Consider the following 25,218-nt stretch of genomic DNA (forward strand, 5'->3'; position numbering starts at 1 on the left):
AGTTTTGGACGTACTGCAATCTTGCAATAAGTTTTTTGGGAAGGCCAAGAAATAAAGCATTGCAATAATCCAGACGTGATGTGATTGATGCATGAATTAAGAGTTCGGCGTCAGCTAAAGTGAGAGATGGTCTTAGACGAGCAATATTTCGAAGATGAAAGAAAGAGTTTTTAACAATGGAAGAAATATGAGAGCCAAAAGACAGAGTTGAGTCAAATAAGACACCGAGGTTGCGAGTCAGTGAAAGGCTTTATATGGAAACCATTAATATAGAAGGACTGGTCCATCCTTTTGACTGAGGCTGGAGAACCAATCACTAATATCTCAGTTTTATTATCATTTAATTTGAGGAAGTTAAGGGACATCCAATGCTTTATGTCCCTGATGCATGCAGTGAGTGAGTCAGGCAGGGATGGTCTATCGGAGCTGGTGGTGAGGTAAATTTGGATGTCATCTGCATAGCAATGGAATTGTAGTCCATGCCTGCGTATGATGCTACCAAGTGGGTGTATGTAGATGATAAACAAGAGTGGACCAAGAACCGAACCTTGAGGAACGCCCCGTGTAAGTAAATTGGTGGCAGAATTATGACCTTGTATGGTGATATAATACATTCTGTCAGTGATATAGGAAATAAGCCAGGAAAGAGCGGAACCAGTGATACCAATACCAGAAAGCCGAGAAATAAGCAATTCATGGCAGACTGTGTCAAAAGCGGCGCTTAGATCAAGGAGCATCAAGATGTTTATTAACCCTGAATCCATCGATGAGAGAATGTCGTTAACCACACGCAGAAGAGCAGTTTCAGTGCTGTGAGATGGGCGAAAACCCGACTGAAAAGGTTCAAAAAGACCATTCATATCCAAATAAGAGCGTAATTGAGAAGCAACAACCTTTTCAAGGATTTTGCTTAAGAATGTTAGGTTTGATATCGGTCTGTAATTGTCCATGTTTAGGTGATTAAGGCCAGGTTTTTTAAGAATGGGAGTCACTGCAGCAGTTTTTAATTCCGCTGGGACAATGGCACGAGCTAAACTACAGTTTATCATGTGAGTTATGAATGGTGCGACCTCGAGGACGCACTTCTTAAGTAGAACAGTAGGTGTAGGATCGAGCCGGCAGGATGTAGACTTTTACTTCACAATTAGGTCACTTATGGCAACAGGAGTAGTCAGAGTAAAAGTAGAGAGAGGGTTTGACAAGTGGGCTGGTCCAGTTATCATTAAGTTTGAGTCACTTGTATGCGTGTTTTTGGTGATGGAAGAAGTGATAGACATCAATTTGTCTGAAAAGAATTTAGAGAAGCTATTTACAAGCTCCACAGAGCCTGACATAACATGTTGTGGTGGATTTGTTAGTTTGTTAACCATAGCAAAGAGTGATGACCCAGAGAGGTCATCAAAGAGGACCCAGAACTGGTTTGGACCTCAGAACTGGTTTGGACCTCAGAACTGGTTTGGACCCAGAACTGGTTTGGACCTCAGAACTGGTTTGAACCTCAGAACTGGTTTGGACCACAGAACTGGTTTGGACCTCAGAACTGGTTTGAACCTCAGAACTGGTTTGGACCACAGAACTGGTTTGGACCCAGAACTGGTTTGGACCTCAGAACTGGTTTGAACCTCAGAACTGGTTTGGACCACATTGGACCTCAGAACTGGTTTGGTGGTTTGGACCCAGAACTGGTTTGGACCTCAGAACTGGTTTGGACCTCAGAACTGGTTTGGACCTCAGAACTGGTTTGGTGGTTTGGACCCAGAACTGGTTTGGACCTCAGAACTGGTTTGAACCTTAGAACTGGTTTGGACCACAGAACTGGTTTGGACCACAGAACTGGTTTGGACCACAGAACTGGTTTGAACCTCAGAACTGGTTTGGACCACAGAACTGGTTTGGACCTCAGAACTGGTTTGAACCACAGAACTGGTTTGGACCTCAGAACTGGTTTGGACCTCAGAACTGGTTTGGTGGTTTGGACCCAGAACTGGTTTGGACCTCAGAACTGGTTTGAACCTCAGAACTGGTTTGGACCACAGAACTGGTTTGGACCACAGAACTGGTTTGGACCCAGAACTGGTTTTATCCACTGGCGATCGAGACCCGAGAAACATCCACAAGCGCTTCATATTCAGTCGTTCCTTCATTATCAGTTTACTTGGAAACACTCACAAAACAACTGTGATTTGTTTTTCTGTGGTTTTCTCTCAATACTGAAATTCAGGCCAAATTACAGACGGCCTGACATTGTTTAGACGAAACTTTAGTAAAATAATTGCATAATTGTAACTCATGAGGCAGAGACGGATCAGTGTATAATCCACTATAATCCAAGCTAATCAATTATTTGGTTCTTTAGTAAAACATCTAATCATCTCAGATGTTTCTCGTAAAATTATGAGATATTTGAGCTGCTCCACATTCATTTTATGGCTCTTTAATCAAGTAATAATTTCTTGTCATAAAAAAAAAAAAAAAAATGGAATTAAATTATATATAATTATAAGATTGTAATAATGATAAAAGTATAAGCATTAAAATAAATATACATAATTATACAATATTAAATGAATATATATATTCATTTGTATAATAATATGTATAATTAAAAATGAGTTAACAATTTAGGAATAAAAGAAATATAAAAGGCTATAAATAACTATATCAAATTATTTGAGCTGCTCTCTATAGCTCTAGACTCTTGATTTATTTATTTTAATTTTAATTTAATTTGCAATCATTTTTTATAAAATGAATTCACATTGATTAAACAAAAAATTATAAAATCAAATAATATGAATTAAAAGTATAAATAGTATGCATAAAATGTAATTTACATATATATATATATATAAATCAATTTAAATGGATTAAATAAAAAATAATTAAATACAAAATATAAAATTAGTATAAAAATACATAATTACAATTAAATGAATTGTATAATAATATGTATAGTTAATTTATAAAATGCCTCTCCTATCACGTGACAATAGTTCAATAACCCAATATCAATCAAAAATGTCCATGTGATGAGAATGATTGACAGTTTTTATAGCATCATCTGACATTAATACGCCAGTGAACGTCCTAAAGCGATGAGAGAGTGATGAAGACTGTAGGTGTGTGTGTGTGTGTGTAACCTGCCGGACGCTGTATTAATCTTCTCCTGGGCTTTAGTGTGTTTGGGGAATGTGTGTGAACTCTTTCGTTTCAGAGGCGCACCTGCCGAGAGCAAAGCGTCCCGTGACTCGAGGAAGGGCGAGAGATCATAAACTCTGATCATATTTCTCTGAAACTGCCGACAAACTCCTATCACGAGCGCCATGAATCACCTGGATGACACAAACACACACACACACACACACACACACACACCGTGAGAGGAAGAGGTGCGTGTGTGTGTGTGTATGTGTGTGTGTGTCTGTGTACACACACTCAAACACACACACACACACTTAGCAGGCACTTAATCCCACTAAAAACTAACAGATATTATCAGTTTTTTTTCTTTTTCATTTTAAAAACACTTTTGTGATCTTAGATTATATACAATCAGCATCAGGAGACAATTAAAGAAACGGTTTGTGCAAAACAAATTAAATTAAGTCTAATGAGTTTAATCTTATAATAAATAAAATATATATATATGAATAAAAAATTATAAAGAAATAAAATTGTTTATATATATATATATATATATATATATATATATATATATATATATATATATATATATATTAGGGGTGTGCCGGTTTCAGAATTTGTGATGACGGTTATGACGTGAGTCAAATGTGACGGTTCATAACATAACCGTCGTCCGGGGGGGGGGGGGGGGTGAATAACTGTTCGTCTGTCATAGGACAACTTAGTTTGAATAAACAAGCAGACACTGATAAGCTACTGGCTCTACGTTTATTTAACATGAACAGCAAGACAACTAGAAGTGAATGTGCTTTCCATTAAATGTATCACACAGTAAACAAATCCTTAACTAACAAAACAAACAAACGTTGCAATGAACGTGCTTTTTTTTAAAATAAGTCACACACAGTAACAAAACCTTAACGAAAAAACTTTGGAATGAACTTTGCAATTTAGACGCGCAAACTGCGTGCCGGTGCGGTGAGACGTGCATGCTCGGGCAGATTCGGCTTGAAGTCTATGATTCGGACGCGGCGCCGCGCGCGCTGTTAAAAAAAAAAAGCCGTGCACACAGCCCATAGATATAAACACACAGCCAAGCCGAATGGGGTCTTGCCGGTCTTGCACACCGAACGCGTCATTTTTGCCGCGCGCACCTTCGCGATCGTGCGGACGCGTCGAGTATAAACAAGGCTTTAAGCCCCGTTCACACTACACGCGACCAAGCGACGCGATACCATTCATTTCAATGGTGAGCGGGCGACTTCCGGCGACACGCGCGACAGCGACCGTTGGCGACTAGATGGGGCGTGTCTAGCGACGCGACAAAGTTGAGAAATTTTTAACTTTATGCAAATGAAGAGCGATTTTCGCGAGCGACAACCAATAGGAGTGGAGCGCACGTGATCCTTCTCCTCAGCCCCTGGGCCTGCAGTGATGGACGGCAAGAAAGCTGATTCGCTGTCTTTTGGATGTCATACTAGTCAACCAGTAGTGGGAACGCCCACTAGCGACCTCATCGCCAGTGCCTGGCGACTTGCAGCGACAAAGTCGCGTGTAGTGTGAACGGGGCTTTACTCCGTGTCAGCGCGCGCTCTGATCGGTAAAGGTGCACAGACCTCTCCCGAATCATCTCCAGCAGTAGCAGCCTCCGTTTCCCTCTTAAGCTGATATTAGTATTTAAACATTCTCTATGATAAAAAATGTTTGTAAAAAATATTTTAATAGCACGGTTTTGGCGGTTATAGAGTTCTAATGATGGTGTTCAACTATAACCGTCGGTCTCACGGTTATATAATAACCGTCACACCCCTAATATATATATATATATATATATATATATATATATATATATATATATATATTGTAATATATATAAATTATTGTTATTAATTTAGAAATTATAATATTATATTTTATTAATATTATTTATATATATATATATATATTGTAATATATATAAATTATTGTTATTAATTTAGAAATTATAATATTATATTTTATTAATATTATTTATATATATATAATATATATATATATATATAATGATACTATCAATATTTATTTATTATTATTATATATTCATTATATTATATACTTTTTGTATTGAATGAATATATGTATAATATAGAATATATACAAATTATTTTAAAATAATTATAAATATATAGATATTTTTAAATAATTTAGAAAATAATTATCAATACATACATATATAATACATATTTATTAAAAAATATATAAAAATAAATAAATAACATTATTATAATAAATCTTATAATAAATAAAATAGCATATAAATGTTTACTTTTTTAAACATAGCATTACTATAGAATTTGTGTATAGAATTTATAAATTATTATTATCAATACAGAATAAAACTATATATAACTCTTGATATTTTTGTATTAAATGCAATATACTTATAATAACTATAAGACAATAAAATAATATTTTCTAAAATATATTAATTTTGTCACTGAGCTCATCTCAATGCGTTCTGCTGTCTTCTCCATGAAGGACACACGCAGCGCTTCAGTAATTCGGCTTTAACCTCTGGAAGAGTATTACGACGCCTCGATGGGAAGCGCTCTGTCATTCAGCTCTAGATATTTATTCTGAAACTGAGGATCCACTTTGGCCCTTTTCTTTTGCCGGAAACCCAATCCTTCCTCGAGTCAATTCTTCAGAAACTCTCAATAACCCAGCGATTAATGTGCGCCGCAGAGAACAGCCAAAACTGAGCGGAGAGAGAGAGAGAAAGAGAGTTAACTCTGCGGTCTGTTGATCATCATCTCTTCGAAAACAACAGGAATCTAGCGGCGATGTAGACGAGCTCCTTACGAGCAGGAACAATTTAGTGGTTACAATCTGGAGGATTTACAATTAGAAAAAATCCGTTTCATACAGTCTATTATGAGTGGATTGAGATATTCCTGGAATCATTGCAGCTTCTAAAACATCGCGTTTAACGTCATTTACCATTGAACTCAAGTACAATCAACTCTCAAAAGGCTTTTAACTGCAACGTTCACTTACCAGAGATGCTCTACACTCTTCAACAAGGTTTTAAGAGTTTATTGTGAAGCTCTGCTGACCTTTTGCATAATCAATAAAGCATAAAAAGTCGATGAAATAAATGCAGAGACTTGCAAAACATTAATAAACGCACCAACAAGCGTAAAGTCAACAACTGCACACGTTCAAGCGAAACTGGACAATCAATGAAAAAAATAAAAAATAAACGTAAGATGGGACTTGATTTAATCAATCAAAAATGGATTGGACTGTGAAAAGTGGGTGTGGCCTATGAGAGTGATGTCATAGTGGTTGGAGGGGAGGAGTTTAAAGTAGGAGGGATTCATGATGTCAGTTGAAAAAAAAATACATTTTGATAAAAAAAGCACATAAAAGAGTCTTAAAAATGTTCAAATCGACACCATGTTGAAAAAAAAATCAATTTACTTAAATAAAATAATTTTTTTTCACATACTTTTATTTGCTCAACTTAATAAATTGAGGTTTTACAGTAAAAAAAACAACATTTCGACAGATTGGTGATACTGAACACCACTCTATCGGTCTTAAGTTACCCCTACTTAATATTTTTGCATCGCCAAGAAACACTTTCCAGTCAGTATAATTTACAACCAAAAAAAAAAAAAAAAAACTAGGGGAAATTAGTATTAAAAGTTTGTTTTGTTGTGCAGGCTTAAAATGTGGATTCAGGACAACGAAAACAGCATAATCTACCGTTTTACTGCATGCAAAGCTGCTTAGACTCACTGCAAACTCCAATAAAAGTTGTTTATAAATTAGATTTCCATCAGTTTTTTTTTTTTTTTGGACGAGAGCTTCGGCAAAGTTCAAAGATTCACCACAGAAGTGTAACATTTCAAAGGAACTGCGATGCGTTTTGTGGGGTTGAAGTGATGGAAGTTTACAGAGCGTTTTGGTGTGAAGTCCCAGTCTGACCGCAGTTAAACAGCGACAAAACGCTTTCAAATGAAGGGAAATGTATATAAACGACAGTGTAAAAGAGCAACCCTGCAACCCACTCAGGAATGCCTATCACACAAAAGCCATGAAAATGCAAATGTTTGCCAGGTTTGTAGCTCATTTCGACTGTATAAACACAACGGGGAGAGAGATCGCGTGAAAAAGAGCGACAGAACTTTAATGGTCGATGCATTCACAGTTTAAGTTTTCTAAAGCAAGCATCAAAATTGCTCACTACGACAGTGTTAAACTCATTCTGCAGTGTTTGGTTGAATATCATCCAGGTTTATGGTGCACAAAACTCTGTACCAACTGCATACTATATACATGTGAAACTTGAAAAATGAGAATATCGTGCAAAAGTTCAGTAATTCAACTTAAAAGGTGAAACTAATATATGATATAGACTCATTACATGCAAAGTGAGATATTTCAAGCCTTTATTTGTTATAATTTTGATGATTATGGTTTACAGCTTATGAAATGAATTCAAAATTAGAATATTATGAAAAGGTTTTCATATCTGTAAGCCATAATCATCAAAATGATAACAAATAAAGGCTTGAAATGTCTCACTTTGCATGTAATGAGTCTATATAATATATTAGTTTCACCTTTTAAGTTGAATTACTGAACTTTTGCACGATATTCTCATTTTTCGAGTTTTACCTGTATAGCAGAAGTAGTTCAAATCAAATTTGCATGCAGCAATCATCTGATATCAACCTAGTGTGTGTGTACGGTCAATGTGTAATCAAATAAATAGAGGTGAATCAGCACTATATTAATCACAGCAACACAAACATGCTTTCGCAAGCCTTTGAGGCTCAAGTGTGTGCATGCACACCATGTTGGCTTCGCCCACACACAAAGACACACTCCTTTCATATCAGTGCATTTCCCCGTTTCTGAGTTCAGAGTTTTTGTCACAGTAAAAAAAACAAATCCCGTGTAATCAAAGCTGCATTTATACTAGACGCTTATCTTCACAACACTATAGTTCATCACAAAACACGCTTGCATCATCACTACAGGCATCCCGAAAATCCTCAACAACATCCACATCTATAGCAGTTAGATTAAAGCATCACAGAAATTACATTTACCTGGAAAGAAATGTTTTGCATAAAGAATTTTTATAGTCCCCCTGTAGTCATTTTATCCCTTAAAACTCATCTTTAATCACCAAAATGACATATTTTTAAAGAAATTCCTTGAATGTCTTCATGCCTTAAAGCTGCAGTCCGTAACTTTTTTAAGTTAAAAATAATCCAAAATAATTATATTAAAAAAAACATATTCTGCCAGTGGTCAAAACTATCTGCTTGCCATAGCTAGATTCAAAACGGTTAGCTTGTAATAATGATTTTAATTCCAGTGGTACTGGTGGGTTTCCGCGGGAAATTCGAGCATGTCTTTGCGTCATGACGTCACACCCGTACACATAAAGAAGGAGTTTCGGCTAGCCGGCTATACTGCGCGTGACGAGATGTTTAGATGTATAGGCTTTTCTCGCAGCACTTTACATGATTAAACTTATGGCGGATCCAGAAAGATCCAAACAACAATCATCAGTGTCAACTGGAGATTCAGCAGTTATAAAACCCAAAAGACTTCGTACTTCGGATTTAAGGTGGCTAGAGAAAGAGAAAGAAACCGTCTCATGCGAACACAAGGATTTAAACATCGGCGGGGCTTTTGAAAAGTGCGTGAACTCCGTGTTTTGAAGGGGTTCGAAACGGAAGAAGAGACGGCTTTTTCTGCTGAACAAGTAAGACATTTCAATAGTTCAATCGTGTAACAGTACGTTTTCTTAATTCACACAGTTATGGAGTTTCCTTTGTTGTGCCTTTCTCGTTTTGCTATTATGGAGAATATGAATTCTGAACTACACAGGTAACCATAAAACACATTAAATTTAACATTAGTCACGCAATGCTGATGTTGTTAACATGAACAATTTGAGAACAAAGTAGGCTATAATTTGCACGGTTGCTGTAAATCGAGTTGATTAAATCTAACGAAGCTTATCATGTCGAATGCTTTTTCCCCCTTAGTTGGTCAGAACAAAAATGGATGTTACTTACTTGTTCAGAAGACATTTTCTTATGAAAATTCTTATGTTGGTCAAACTTTCAAAAAGTGAATCTGTGATTCTGTATGACAGTATCCACACAGCGCGGTGACTGACAGCAGCACTCGCCTCAAAGCACTGTGTTCATCCGCGCTGTTTCATGCCGATTTACAACCCACGTAAAGATGATAATTCCGCGAATCACTGCAGTTACAGATTTCGAACACAGAGATGGCGACAAAGAGGAAAAGATACGGACTGCAGCTTTAAAATATCTTGAATGTAACTCTACACCCTTGCCTCATTTAGTATGCGTGGTTCTATGAATATGCAAATGAGCCCCGCCTCCACTCACTCAGCTCAGAGATCCACTGGTTGACGATCACACGTTGACCTGATTGGTTACAAGGTCGTTTGTGACGTCAGAAACACCAGCGATTTCAAACCGTGTTTTTGAGACTGTCTTTGGTTCACTGCAGTTTAAGGACTTTAAGATCATCAACTTTTTTTCTTTCTTTTTTTGTGCATATTTTCCCAATTGTAGTGCATTTTATCATTATTCAAGATTTAAAATCTCAATGTCTTCTCATCATGTTAGGCTGTACTGTCTTCATGCAAAATATTATTTATTATCTTTTCTTCTTGATTTTTTGTCCATCATGTCTTTGTGAGATTCGCAGAATTACCTGAGGTTAAAGCACCTGTCATGGACATGAATGCTAACAGACATTCGCAAGTCTATTGTTTGAAATAATATTGTTTGAATGCAGTTCTTAGTCCACACCACCCCGAAAACAAACGCTTCGTGACCTGCGACGACACTGACGTACTCGCAGCTCCTGTCCGAAGACCGTTTGATTGATGACAATGGCTCTACGATCTAGAAACGCAGCCCAGAACAGCATTAAAGGTGCAGTCTGTAAGAATCACAGCTAGTGGTTGAAATAGGTACTGCAGTCCAAATTTAAAATATCAGAGATCGTCATTTCTCCCACCCCCCTCCTCCAATTTGTTTTCCGAGGAGACTAACACACTGTAAGTTGATTTATCCGCGTTTTAATATGCTCATAGAGATTTTTAGATGATATTGAGGCTTTTTAGGTTGTGTGGAATCTGCAATCGTTGACCCAGTTTGTTTGCTGGCTGCAATACGCTGTGTTTCCTGGCATCCCGGGGTGTCGAAATCAAGCTCAAAACGTAGGTTCGGGAGGAGCCTAAACATTCAGTCGTGTCAATCATCATTACGAGCGTACTATATAAGCAGCAGACACCACGTCATCTTAGTGGTGAACGATATATCGGCCGCCGATATAATATCGACCGATATGGTCAATTTTTTCACATCGGTATCGTTCCGATGTCAAAATAGGGCCGATGTGAACAGGCCGATAATCATTCCTGTGTATTTGACGTGTGTGTAGATGTGAGTGCGGGGGCGGGGATGTTTGTTTTTGCACAAGCGCATACATTACGAGCGCAAGTCCTGTCAGTTTAAACATCAAGCGCAAGAAGACTGGAACTTGCGCGCTGTTTTCTGTCAGCCTTACTAAGGCGTATTTTTGTCCCGTGATGTAGATGAGTGACTGCTGCGCTTGTTTAACTGAGAGAACGAGCAGAGAGAGTGAAAGCCCCGGTCGCGCGCGCACTCTCGCCGTCTTCAAACTGTCTTGCTCTCTCTCCCTCCCTCGCGTATATTAATGAATTGAGTTGACTGAATATCTTTGAGAACACACGATGGTAAAAGGTCAGAAGACCGAAGTTTTTTTTTTTCTGAACTACCGCTGGTTGTGAATTGTGCTAAAATAACGTTGGCTTATCTTCTCTGAAAAGCTTTCCACACATTCAGATGACATAAACCACACTTTCAATAAACAAACAAAAAAATCTATCTAGTGATGAAATGTTTTCTGTGTTGAGACAAATCTTGTGCGATGTCCGAAACTGCCTGGATAATCACACAACGTGTGCCATGGTCCGTTAATGACACGTCCGATTCGCGAACTAATGACTCCTTTGAACCGATTCACTTTAATGAATGGTTAAAACAACTGATCTGTCCAACACTGAACTCAAGAGACATAAATCGAAAACACTTTACAATAAGGTTCAACTTATTAAAGTCTAGTTAACTACATTAGTTCACATGCTATTAATATTAGTTTCTATGCGGATTTACTCCATGAAAAAACCACCCCAGTCATTCTAGAATGATTCATTCTTTCCAAGCTATTCAGGTCATCTGGTGAAAATGTTTTTAAATCGCAATATATATCGCAGAAAAATAAAATATTGCAATGTCATTTTTTACCAATATCGTGCAGCCCTAATCCTCGCTATGTGTTTTCTATACAGAGATATCGACATCGGTAAATATCGGTATCGGCCATAACAGCAGTATTAATATCGGTTATCGGTATCGGCCACAATTTTCACATCGGTGCATCACTACGTCATCTCATTGAAAAATTCTTCCGGCAGCCTTCCTCCTCCAGTAAATTATCTCTATCCTCTTATGCGCAATTCCACCACAGGGGGTTTTAACTCGCAGCTCAAGCCGAGCCTCGGGTTCGAGCCTCCTCCAAGGACAGCAAGCCAAGTTAGCTCACTATTAACCTTTTAGGCTGAACGGACAGACGAATTAGTGAAATACTATTGGGTGAACTGGCAGTGGGCGGAGTCACACAGACCGAAACAAAAACCGACTGACAACACGGAACGTTTAAAATAATACATTAAATAACTGACTATAGAAGTGTTTTTCAGAGAAACGAGTATGTGACCTTAGCATGTTTCCTAAATATCTGCAAACATATCATGGTGTTTTAATGCTTTAGTAGAGTGAAAAACTTACATACAGCACCTTTAATGGAATAAAGGTGAGCCGAATGTACTGTAATTGAACAAAATGTACTGTTTGAGTCCCGACGACCACTGACCTACTCGCAGCTCCTGCCCGAAGACCGTGCGTTCGCCCAGCGCCGAGCAGTTCCAGCGCCCGTAGCGAAACTGGTACTGGCACTCGTTGATGCCCAGCTGTGCCCCTTCCCCGATCACGATGATGGCGTCGGGCCGGCTCTGACAGATGGCTCGCTGGCGGGGCGCGAGACCCGGGATCTTATTACAGATGATGTTCGCACCAAGAGCCACCACAGAAGAAAGAGCCCTATGGGACAGAAGAGACAAACCCAAAGAGTAAAGAAAGGGGGATGGACATTAATGAGACGCTTGCATTGGCTACGTTTACATGCACAACTTTTGTTTCAATCGGACTGATGCCCCGTTTACACGAAGGGAAGACGCAGATATTTCCCTGCGGTTTGGCCTCTCATTTACACCGTAAAAAATGAAAACCCCGTTTTTATCACAGAAAACGATTATTTCTAAAAACTCCGGCCAAAGTGGAGATTTCTGATAACGCTGGTTATGTGTTGCCGTGTCGACTGGGAGAAACGGGGTTTTAGGTTCTCAAACGTCACATTATGCGCCAGAAAATGCTTAATGTCACGTGAGCGCCCAGTTATGATGGCGCCCCAGGGGGGTAATCCATCGACCGGAAGTTGAAGCCGGCCGGGTGCCGCCATCTTGTAGCAGAACTTCACTTGCGTTAGCATTTCCATTGACTCCCATTCATTTTGGCGTCACTTTGACAGCGAATAACTTTACATCTGAGGCGTTTAAAGACTCCATTTGTCCATTATTTATTTCTAAAGAAACACGACAATGTATAAAAGGCTCCATTACTTTGTACCTTACGTTATGGCCCCGTAGAAGCCGTTTTTGTAAAAATATGCTAACGATTGCGTCATAACACGCGACTCTCTGGCGCACAGTAGAGAAATTACCGTATAGACAGAAGTAGAAACTCGCGCGCAATCGGGGGGACGTGGAGGCATAAAGTCAAGGGAGAAGCCCATAGAGAGTTGTAAAGTTGCTCCTGCTGCGAGCTCATGGACAGCTAATACTCACGATCTCCGGCTCTGCAAGTTTCGGAAGGGAATGATTAGATTCCTCTTGGCACAGCTACTAGAAGAGTAACGTCTGTCAGACAGGTTGCTCACGTCATCAAGCTTAGTTTGAGTCGGTTTGAGTCTGCGCGTCAGGAACGGAAGTGCTCAAAAATCGTCTCAACTGAGTTCCAATGAGATGGCTCTGTCCACTTCTTATACTGTCTATGGATGGCGCTCGACGGCATATTAATGCGGGTTGATGTAAATGACAAATGTTTTTAAAACGATGTTGTGTGCACGATGATATTATTGAAAACGGATATTATTCGTTTCTCTAAATACCCGGCTATGTGTAAATGTGGCTTGAATTCATTCTGATTGATGAATCTGAATGAAGTGTTTACATGAACGCTGAACATGTGATCTGGTTGATGTGCGCGTTTATATGTCACAAGCTTCAAATCAGAATGGATTTTTTTGACATGCGCTCACTAACTAATATACAGAGTTTCCCGGCGTTTGTGCCTATTCTATTCTCCTACATTGGTTCTTTATTTGTTTTAAACAGCAAGTAATATTTATCCATTTCTGGTCAAAAATTGGAGTAAATGAATATATGAACAGTTGTGACGCTTTAATTTATCACGCAGTAAAAATGCCCAAAACCGTTTGTGGATGAGAATCCGAAACAAGTTTCAATCCGATTTGAAATTTAATTCGTATCGAGCTCAATCGGATCAATTAAAGTGTTTACATAAAGGCTTTTCAGTCCGATTGAGCCATCAGTCCGATTACTTACGTATTATTTGGTTGCATGTAAGCTTAGCCAGTGTTGAAGGTTGGTTAAAGTCACCATGAAATCAAATTTTCCATTTCTGACTTTATTATGGAATATTGCAGTGTTTATTATAAATGATTCATCCGTGCACATCATTGTTTTTATTTTATTCATGTGCCTCGTAATCATGAATCAAAATAAATTCCCATCGCTCTTGCAGCGACATCTTTTCTCTTCTCTGATGACGAGTTGTCCTATTCTGCTCTATACGTTTTGGATCATTCTATTCTGATTCTACGAGCGGGACAACCTGTCACTCACATGAGATCCACCAATAGCAAACCACAACATCCAATCAATTCCCTAAGGACAAAATCAAGCCCCGCCCACATTTGATCTTGTTCCAGAAGCGTTTCACTCGGATATACGTCACAACAGGGAAGAAAAGACCCGCGAAACTTCTATTTCATGCTGACTTTAAGCATCCACAGTAGTTCATAAAGTAGAATTAAAAACGGTTATTAAAGATCTGACCACAACAAAGCATAGAATATATCAGAATAACACATAACCGCAGACTCAAAGAGAACAATAATTAATGAAATAGACATTGAAAGAACATAACTGAACAGTAATGAATAAAATAGAACTGAATAGACCAGAACATAACTGAACATAACATAGAATAGAAGCAAGTATGATATAATTGTTAAAAATAGAATAGAACTGAACAGAAGTGATTAGGCCAATGAAAAACGTAATATAGAATAGAATCAACAGGAAAGAATAGAATAGACCAAGACATAACCGTATAGCAAAATAGGACAACAAACAAATACAATAGAAAACAAAAACATAACTGAATGTGAATGAATAAAATAGAATTGAATAAACCAGAACAGCATTAATGAACATGACAGAATAAAAGTGAGCTGAATGTAATTGAACAAAACAGAATAGAATTGAACAGATGTGAATAAACAAAAGCATAACTGTAATATAGAACAGAACCAGAATAGAATAGACCATGACAACTGTAGCGCAGAATAGGATAAAAACAAATAGAATAGAAAAAAAACAACTGAATAAAATACAATATAACTGAATAGACCATGAACAGCAATAACTGAACATGACATTTAATGAAAGTGAGTAGAATGTAACTGAACAAAACCGAATAGAATTGAACAGAAGTGATTAGGCCAACAATAAACTTTAATATAGAATAGAATCAACATGACAGAACTGAATAGGCCAAGATATAAATTGCAAAATATGACAAAACAAACAGAAATTAAATTAAATCATAACTCAATGTGAATAAATAAAATAGAATCGAATATACCAGAATAGCCTAATTTAACAGCAGAATGTAATTTAACAAAACAGAATAGAATTGAACAGAAGTAAATATGCAAAAGCATAACTGTAACATATAGAATCAGAAAATAATAGACCAAGGCAACTGTAGAGCAGAATAGGACAATAACAAATATAATAGAAAAAACAACTGAATGTGAATGAATAAAAATACAATAGAATTGAATAGACCAGAACAGCATAAATGAACATGACGGCATAGAAGTGAGCAGAATGTAAGAATAGAGTTGAACAGAAGGGAACGGTAATTTAGAATATAATCAGAATAGAATAATCCAAAACGTAACTGTAGAGCAGAATAGGACAAAAACAAATAGAATAGAAATGAAAAACATAACTGTATGCGAATGAATAAAATCAAATAGAATTAAATATACCAGAACATGACATGATAGAATAAAACTGAAGAGAATATAATTGAACAAAACAGAACCCCACCACTGAACATGATAGAGTATAGAATTAGAGCAATAAAACAGAACGCCGCTGAACAGAATAAAACATAACTGAATAGAATAGAAAAGAACAGAACTGGAATACACATAACGGAATAGAACAATGTGTTACTGGTTATAAAGATCAGATTTTTCGTGCCCCTTTTTTCAATTCTCATCATATTTTCATGCAACTGTGACCACACAAAGTGGGTCGTGTTCCAAACGCACACATCTCTGTCATCACGGGGCTTTCGGTGTTGATACAGCCCTCGACAGCGCTCTTAAAATGCACGCCGAGTATTTTCTACACTCTGTTTGCATGAGCTAAACTCTGTTTACGAGCTTTGAACCCGTTCAGATATGTGCCTTTCAAACATGTCAGAGACGAGGGCTGTAAAAAACTCACGCAAAAACGCATGCCAACTTTGTAGAATGACGTCACCGGCCGCGAGGACTCCACCGCAAGCGAGGCGAGTTGCAACAAGCAATGCGTGTGTCAGCAAAAAAAAAAAACACACACACATGAGTGGACGGGTCGGGAGAATAGATGCGACTTATGGATCCAACGTCAAAATAGATCAAACAGTGCGGAACAAAGACCAGGAATGTTCATTGGAAATCGGATACGGCTGGTTTGATTCTTTTCTGGTTTTGTGTTTCCATGTCCACAAAGGCTTCAGAATCACTCTTAAATACAAAAGCACATGTGTGATGAAGTCGAGGGTCTGTGTTTAAGAAACATCTCCTGTTTCTGCATATAATGGAGTTGCGAGGGGCGAGCAGCTAAAAGTGTGTGTTTATTTAAACCCTTCTGCGAACACAAACTAACACTCGACCACACGTTAATATAGCGCCTCCAAAGCCTTCCAAACCCCGGCATTAAGTGAGCCGCTATGAGGAATATGAAGTTTTGCTGCCATCTGTTCCAAACCTAGTGAGCTTCCTACCTAGAGAGCATCATAGACACGTTTAAAAAGTAGCCTACTAACGTACCTGATATTGGCCGAATTTTAAAGGATGCATCCTATGAAATCCCAGGATACAATGCAAAATGCCACTAAATGGCATGAGATAAATATTGATTGTAAATATTGTTACAATAACTGATGAAAAGTAACAGTAAAATACATTTATACTGTTACAAAAGATTCTGTTGAGAAAAGATTTGAAGCAGCATGACTGTTTTCAACATTGATAATAATCATAAATGTTTCTTGAGCAGCAAATCCTCATATTAGAGTGATTTCTGAAGGATCATGTGAGACTGAAGACTGGAGTAATGATGCTGAAAATACAGCTTTGATCACAGGAATAAATTACACTTTACTATATATTCACATAGAAAACAGTTATTTTAAATTGTAATATTATTTAACTAATTTTAATGTATTTTCAATTAAATAAATACAGCCTTGGTGAGCAGAGGAGACTTATTTCAAAAACATAAAAAATATATATATATTGAGCAGTAGTGCATATTTCATTAAATAAAAAAAATCATTTTTCCCAATTAGCACTAATACCAAACTCTGTTGAAATCAAATCGGGAGTCATATCTCTCATATGCTTCACTATTTGTGTGACGTCCACATTTGCGCTTAAAATCGGCGTTCAAATTAGTAACTTGGTTTCGTTTTATTTAGGATGCTACCCGAAGCTCACGAGGGTTTGAAACGTGCTGCAACTGCATAACAACACCCTGGCAACCACATAACAAGCTTCAAAACAATTTAGCAACAGCGTAACAACACCCTGGCAACCACACCATAGCAACTGCACAACAACACTCTGGCAACCATTTAAGGAGCTACAAAACACACCATAGCAACTGCATAACATCACCCTGGCAACCACATAACGAGCTACAAAACACTCAAAACACCTTAGCAACTACATAACATCACCCTGGCAACCACATAACGAGCTACAAAACACTCAAAACACTTTACCAACAGCATAACAACACCCTGGCAACCACACCATAGCAACTGTATAACAACACCCTGGCAACCACATAACGAGCTACAAAACACTCAAAACACTGTAGCTAGCAACTACATAACATCACCCTGGCAACCACATAACGAGCTACAAAACACTCAAAACACTTTAGCAACTGCATAACAAGATTAGCAACTGTATAACAACACCCTGACAACCCCACCATAGCAACTGCATAACAACATCCTGGCAACCACATAACGAGCTACAAAACACTCAAAACACCATAGCAACTGCATAACAACACTCTGGCAACCACAAAACAGGCTACAAAACACTCAAAACACCGTAGCAACTGCATAACACCCTGGAAACCACATAACGAGCTACAAAACACTGTAGCAACTGCATTACAACAAAAGAAACCGCTTAACACCATGGCAACCACACCGTAGAAACTGCATAACAACATCCTGGCAACCACATAACAAGCTACAAAACACCTTAGCAACTGCATAACAACATTAGCAACTGCATAACAACACCCTGACAACCCCACCATAGCAACTGCATAAAAACACCCTGGAAACCACATAATGAGCTACAAAACACTCAAAATACTGTAGCAACTGCATAACAACACCCTGACAACCACATAACGAGCTACAAAACACTCAAAACACTGTAGCTAGCAACTGTATAACAACACCCTGGCAACCACACAACAAGCTATAAAACACTCAAAACACTAGCTAGCAACTGCGTAACAACACCCTGGCAACCACATAACGAGCCACAAAACACTAAAAACACTGTAGCAACTGCATAACAACACCCTGGCAACCACACAACAAGCTACAAAACACCCTGGTAACTGCGTAACACCCTGGAAACCACATTAACGAGCTACAAAACACTGTAGCAACTGCATAACAACATAAGAAACCGCATAACACCCTGGCAACCACACCGTAGCAACTGCATTACAACACGAAACCACATAATGAGCTTAAAAAACACCATAAACAACTGCATAACAACACCCTGGCAACCACATAACGAGCCACAAAACACTAAAAACACTGTAGCAACTGCATAACAACACCCTGGCAACCACACAACAAGCTACAAAACACCCTGGTAACTGCATAACACCCTGGAAACCACATTAACGAGCTACAAAACACTGTAGCAACTGCATAACAACATAAGAAACCGCATAACACCCTGGCAACCACACCGTAGCAACTGCATTACAACACGAAACCACATAATGAGCTTAAAAAACACCATAAACAACTGCATAACAACACCCTGGCAACCACATAACGAGCTACAAATCACTCAAAACACCGTAGCAACTGCATAACAACACCCTGGCAACCACATAATGAGCTACAATGTGCAAAACACAAACGACAAAAATAGCAACACACACACACACACACACACACACACACATATATATATATATAATGTTTTTGTTTTTTTTGCCATGTGTGATTTGGATGATGAGACCAAAGGATTTGCTAAACTAATGATATGGTATAGTCATCACATAGCTTCATCTGCAAATGTTTTTTTCCCCATAGCTACATAAATCAGATTGTGGACCACAGAACATGCTGCTTTAGAAACAAATGAAATGCTCCACCCTTTTTTTTCATATTTATTTGGCTTTCATTTAAAACCTCTTATTATGGCTGTCCTGCTCATCCACAGTCATAAAGTACCAAATGACGTTGTTTCTGGTTAAACAAGTTGAATATAGACCGTATCCTTCAGAGCAGGTTATTGTAATGTAAACCTGAAGAAAAGTCACACATTCCTTGATTTAATATCTCACATTAACATTGACAAGAGTGTGTCTTTTTGCTTGTCTTCTGTTTCTCAGATACTTTGCATTGTTTAATCGCATAACAGTAAATCTCAACAATGTCTCCATTTCTCAAACATTTCTCATCACACTTCTTTTAAACATTGACTTTCTCCTTAACTTTATAGCTCTGTAATGAGGAATCGTTTTTAAATGATTGTTTAAGAAACACTATTCAGATGCACATCAACCTAAACCTCTTAAAATACAAATCACTCACAACCTGCATGTTTAATGGATCCTAAACAAGTCCTCGTGTTTTCTGACCACACAGGTAATGCAGAATGTTTTAACTCCGACGAAACACGCGATGTATTTTCCCATCTGAAAATAACCGTGTTTTTTAACCAAGCGACCCTACACTGAAATAGCCCCAAATGTAAGTTTAATTGTGGTCCATTTAAAATATGACAAAATAAATCAGTTCTGTCTCACCAGGAAGATTTCAAACATGAGTAGGATTTCCTGGTAAATGAGGAATAAATAATCCCCAGGATGAGTAAATGCACTCTACTTTTAAACACAAGGAAATAAATGTTCCCTGTGCGCTTGGCTCCAGCTATCACCCAGTCCATTCTACTTAAAACAAATCCTGCTAAAACAAACTCTAAACTACCAACATGGATGAACTGGCACCAGAAACCTCTCAAACCTCAGACTACATCTCCAAACATTCAGAAAAATGGAAATGTGACTTTTATGGGCTTAGTTATACGTCTAAAACGGCCGTTTATTAAAACTATGTCTCTTTCGGAATAGCAAAGGATCTTTCATACTAATAACGGGACAGAGTGAATTGATATTTTTCAGAAGATAAGTTGTTCTTATCATCTGAGATTACATTGTTATGCTGCTATGATGGCGGGTGGTTTTAGGAGGTTAAAGTATGGGATTTGTTTAATAATCAATTGTAATATCTTTATTTTTACACTACAAATGCTCCATGTCTGAAATCTGGAAACTGTAAGTAACTCTAATAAAAAAAAATTCTTTTCCAGTACAAATACTGTGATTTTAAAATCAAGATACATTTACTGGAGAAGCAAAATTTCTTAAGATATAAGTCTTGTTTTTCTGGGAAAAGAAAAGAATCAAAATTAAGTTAGTTTTTGCTGAAAAAAAAGAGAAAAAGGAAAAATTATAACTTAATTCAAAGGGAAAATGTTTATTTTTCTGACTCTCATTTTTTCAGCAAAATTTTTATATATTTTTCGGAAAACAAGATTAAATATGTTATGGCATTTTTTAGCATCTTGATTTAAGAATGTTTAGATATTTGTACTGGAAAACAAGACAAAAATACTGAGAAAAAACTTTTGCATTTAAGTATGCAACCCTTTTTTTTTTACTTTTCCCACACCAAATTTTCCTCACAAAACTATTAAAAAGCATTCAGATGAAGCAGATTCCCCCTGTGAGAGATTCCCTGATGCGTTTGCTTCCCCAAAAAAACTCAAACATGCACATAACTATTAGCGAAAGCCACGTACTTCCTTTTTAACCTCGCTTCAAAAGCCATTAATTCCACAAAATGTATCGAATTTGCACTGTGCCAAATAAAGAGGGTTTAAAATGTAAAAGCAAACAATAGTGTCGTGCGTGATGTGCAAACCAACGCTATACATAGACTTACCCACTTAAATGGCAACAAAAAGCCACATCTATTTTAAAAATTGAGTTTGGGGTCTCCAGCTGCGAAACGAAGGCCTTGGTCTGGAGGTCATTTAACAAAGACACACAACAAGGCTTTTGGGAAAAGAAATTATTAGGAAAATAATTTCACAGAGCATAGCTTGAAGACCAAATGCATCGCTATCAGTCAAACGTGTCGTCAGTACTTTTATACTAATTATTTGGTAACACTTTACAATAAGATTCTAACATTAGTTAATGTATTAACTAACATGAAATAACTATGAACAAAACATTTGTTACAGTATTTATTAATATTTGTAAATAATGTTCATTGTTTGTTCATGTTAGTTCACTAACAAATACAACCTTTGATTTTAACGATGTGTTAGTAAAATGAATATTAACTAAGATTAATAAATGCTGTAGAAGTTATGTTCATCCTCATGTTAACTAACGTGTTTAACTAATGTTAACTAATGAACCTTATTGTAAAGTGTTGCCAGTTATTCTGTGGAGCTCTGTGTAAATAGACGGGATAATTGTCACACATGGAAATTATTAATAAGGGCTTTATCTCAGTAACTATAAAGCGTTGCGTTTAAAAGTCCAATTACACAAACATTTGTTTTCTAGCAATGCTTTTTATTGTTTGTTAATTTTTTTAGAATTCACAATTTTCTGAATTCTGTCTAATTCCACACAATAAACCCACAAAAACAACTATATATCTGATTTTTTTTTTTTTTTTGGGTGGTAATAAAAGTCAGATCAGGGCAAGTTGTCACGTGCATTTTATGTGTTGATTAATAATATCTGTGTTGGCCAAACGCATGTATGTTTACTTCTACATTTTTGCTGTTTCATAATTTTTCATCCTCATTTACTGTTTACATTATGCCGAAAGGTCTTTAAATAGCTTTTAATGTGACTGGAATATCCCTTATGGTGTGACAACTTGCCCCAGCAATAACAGTTGTAATATTCAATTGCTTGTTTTCTCAAGACTTTGAGGTTTGTGACTAAATGAACTGTGTGACAACTAGCCCCATACTTTATTAGTACTGTTGCAATCAATAGCATATGCATGTAAAAGGTGTAACATTGATCCTGGTGCTGTTTAGAACAGGTGAAGGCTCAAGAAACCGTCTGTAAAACCAAAGTAACTCGTAATTTAACACACACACACTTTATATATGAATCTTACTGAACTTCTCTGCCACTCAGTGGCCAAATGAAATTCTCTCCCATTCAACTTCAACACTGAACAACACTTAAATTTCCCAAGCAGGACCAGATTTGCACTTTAACATCCTCTTCAACACTGTAACAAATAAAAAGGAGGTTTTTCTATCTATCCTGACTCTAAAAATGACTACCAGGAAGTGTTGTACCCTATTAAACAATCTGCATGACTCGAATAAAACCTGTAAACTTATGATGCACATTTCGAGGTCACCTAAAAAGCAAACATTATTCACATTGTAGCATCGTGAACTTATCAAGAGATCAAACTATCTATCAGAATACAGTCAAATCAAAGCGAATCTTGCATTTGAACGCATGAGCACAAGTGGAGCTTCCCAACACCACCAACATGACATCATTCATAAGCTTATCTAAATATTAACTACCATATTTACTCAATCTATCATGAGTTCGTTCAAGAAAACCCCCTCCCGATGCAGAAGTCTCCCTATAGATCAATACTAAATGTTAATGTTTTATTAATCCATCATTGTACACAGTCAGTCAAAGGTACACAGGACGTGTCCACTTGTTCTCTGTTGTGACTATTAACATTATAGTAGCCTATAATAGTAACATGATAAAACAAAAAAGTCACAAATGAAAACGACCTTAAATGTAGCCTGCATGTATCTGTCCAGTATTCAATGCAATAAGACTCAAATAAGATTTTTTTTTTTCCTTCAGATAAGGATTCATCCAATGGGATCTTATTTGATTACAACTGAATTTACCATTAAGTTCCAAATTCCAAATGGAATTCTGTACACATGGAAATTGCCACAAAAGCTTGCAGTAACTATAAAGCTTTCCGTTTAAACTAAGTACATGTTCCTTTGGGATTTTGCGTTTTAAAACACTATTACAGGAGATCCCATTCATGCTAGACACTTGTTAAGTGGTTTTCCATCAACTGTCTAAACTAATACACCACAAAACATGCATTTACATGTTAGTTTTGTAAATAAGCTGACTGTAGCTATGTCTGTAACCCCCATTTAAAGCATCTCTGCCATCGTAAGAAACAGTCAAATGTGCCCAAACTTTCGCCTGGTTTTGTATGACCGTGAAACACACAGATTTCGAGGTTGTACACTTACAGGTAGCTCCCGCTGGTGAGGATGAGGAAGATCTGCGGATAGTAGACAGACAGAAGCACACTGCGCGAGGAGAAGAGGATCATGGTGACATATGGAGCGAACGGACGCTTTTCTGCCGGGCTGAGAGAAACAAACGCGTTTAGTTCCCGTAACGGAGCTTCCTTTACGCGGCGCGTAACTCCCAGACGCGTGTGTGTGCGAAGGAGACGCGCTGTGTCATCGCGCAGTTCGTTCCGTCGGAGCGGGCTGATGGTTTTGGGGGGATTCGGGGATGGAAACAGAAGTGGCTCTCTCTCCTCTCCGGAGACTCCGGGGCTGCCATTGGGCAGAGGACGGCACCATCACACCACCATCCGCCCACTTTTGGATAAAGGGGCCACTAGGGGCCACACTGACTGACATCGCGCCCGTGCCCGCTGAAAAGGTAACCGAGGCTCCCTAATGCAAGCACAGCGTCACTTAAAGGTTTAAATACTAAGTCTTTCATATGTTTATTACACGGACTTTGTGCGAATTCTTCCTAGGCTGCGCTGTAGTTTTTGGCGCGAAATGTGTTGGGGTTCGTCTTGTGTCACGCAAACTGAATTGTAAATTAGCGCGCCTCATAGGCCTAAGTTACTATCCAAACGCAATTTAGAAGACTTTCTAAGTTAATAATGTGATTCTGTCCACAGCGGTTGCTTCTCTATTTAGCGACGTGACTTGTGTTCGTGAGCATTTCATTTACTAAGTGAAAATATTGCTACTCTCCCTCACTCATCTTTTTTTTTGTGTGTTCACTCAACCATCTTACTTTTATGCAAATAAATATGTAGTAGCCTAGATTATTTTCAGATGGCTCGCTGACTAAAATTGTATTCGCCGCGGAAGTCACCATAGCAACAGTAGAATCTCGAGTTTTCTGGTAGAATCTTTGAATTGACTGAACATTCTTAAATTACTTTTCGCTTTGTTTACTTTCCCACTAGATTGTAGCTTGTAGCAACAGCAGACCCGTTTTTTTGTAGTACCTACTAAACTTTCTTTGTTGTTGTTCATAGATACCTAGGCTAATTGAATCACTAGTGCTGCTGACACTTCACGTGCTCGGAAATTTCTTACTTCCCACTTGTGAAGTCGTGATTATGAGCTCGTCGCATTCATATTTCGACTTGATATCTTTAACGAGGAAACTAGCCCTTGATAATTCCGATAGCACGTGAAGACAGAGCCTTTTTAGAAGAAAAAAAAAACGAGTAGAAGTTAACATATACACCAGTCCAAAGACAAGCTATAAATCTGTAGGCCAGCTTTATTAATGCGCTGAGTGAAATGCTATGCTTGTACCTGCATGTGCTGTAGCCTATATGTCATGTAGGAGAAAGAGGGTGAAGGGGGTATAGTGACAGATATCAAGCCTCAGGGGTGACAAAACAGGTTTGACCTGACGAGACCCCACATTATCTGAAGATCTCAAGGCATGCTTTGAGTCATATGAGGTCTTGGGAGCAATCTCCTGTCTTCTAAAGATTGCATGATTAATCTCAGAGCTTTGACATAATGACAAACGTGCTAGCAAGAGGCCAAAAATGAGGAGAAAAAAAAGAGTTTTTCTATTTTATAAGTTACCGTAAGCTATATAATCACCTGTTTTGGGTAAATAACAGCGGCATGAATGGATTTCCA

General features: G+C 37.8%; 1 protein-coding gene across 2 annotated transcripts in view; it reads right to left on the minus strand.

Annotated features, from left to right (window-relative positions):
- wnt7bb (wingless-type MMTV integration site family, member 7Bb) overlaps positions 1-25,218 on the minus strand; it is a 43,393-nt gene that overhangs the window by 16,561 nt on the left and 1,614 nt on the right. Inside the window, exons 1-2 of one of the 2 annotated variants that reach the window (XM_056243657.1) lie at positions 23,554-23,825; positions 12,151-12,377 (exon numbers count right to left, since the gene is read on the minus strand). In XM_056243657.1, coding sequence (XP_056099632.1) covers positions 12,151-12,377; positions 23,554-23,636 — 310 coding nt within the window. In that variant the 5' untranslated portion in view covers positions 23,637-23,825. Of the gene's footprint in view, positions 1-12,150; positions 12,378-23,553; positions 23,826-25,218 lie in introns of those variants that run through there. The other variant, XM_056243656.1, reaches the window with a different exon arrangement.

The sequence above is a fragment of the Rhinichthys klamathensis genome, unplaced genomic scaffold (assembly GCF_029890125.1).
Source record: "Rhinichthys klamathensis goyatoka isolate OS25496 unplaced genomic scaffold, OSU_Roscu_1.1 h1tg000820l_1, whole genome shotgun sequence".
Classification (NCBI taxonomy): Eukaryota; Metazoa; Chordata; class Actinopteri; order Cypriniformes; family Leuciscidae; genus Rhinichthys; species Rhinichthys klamathensis.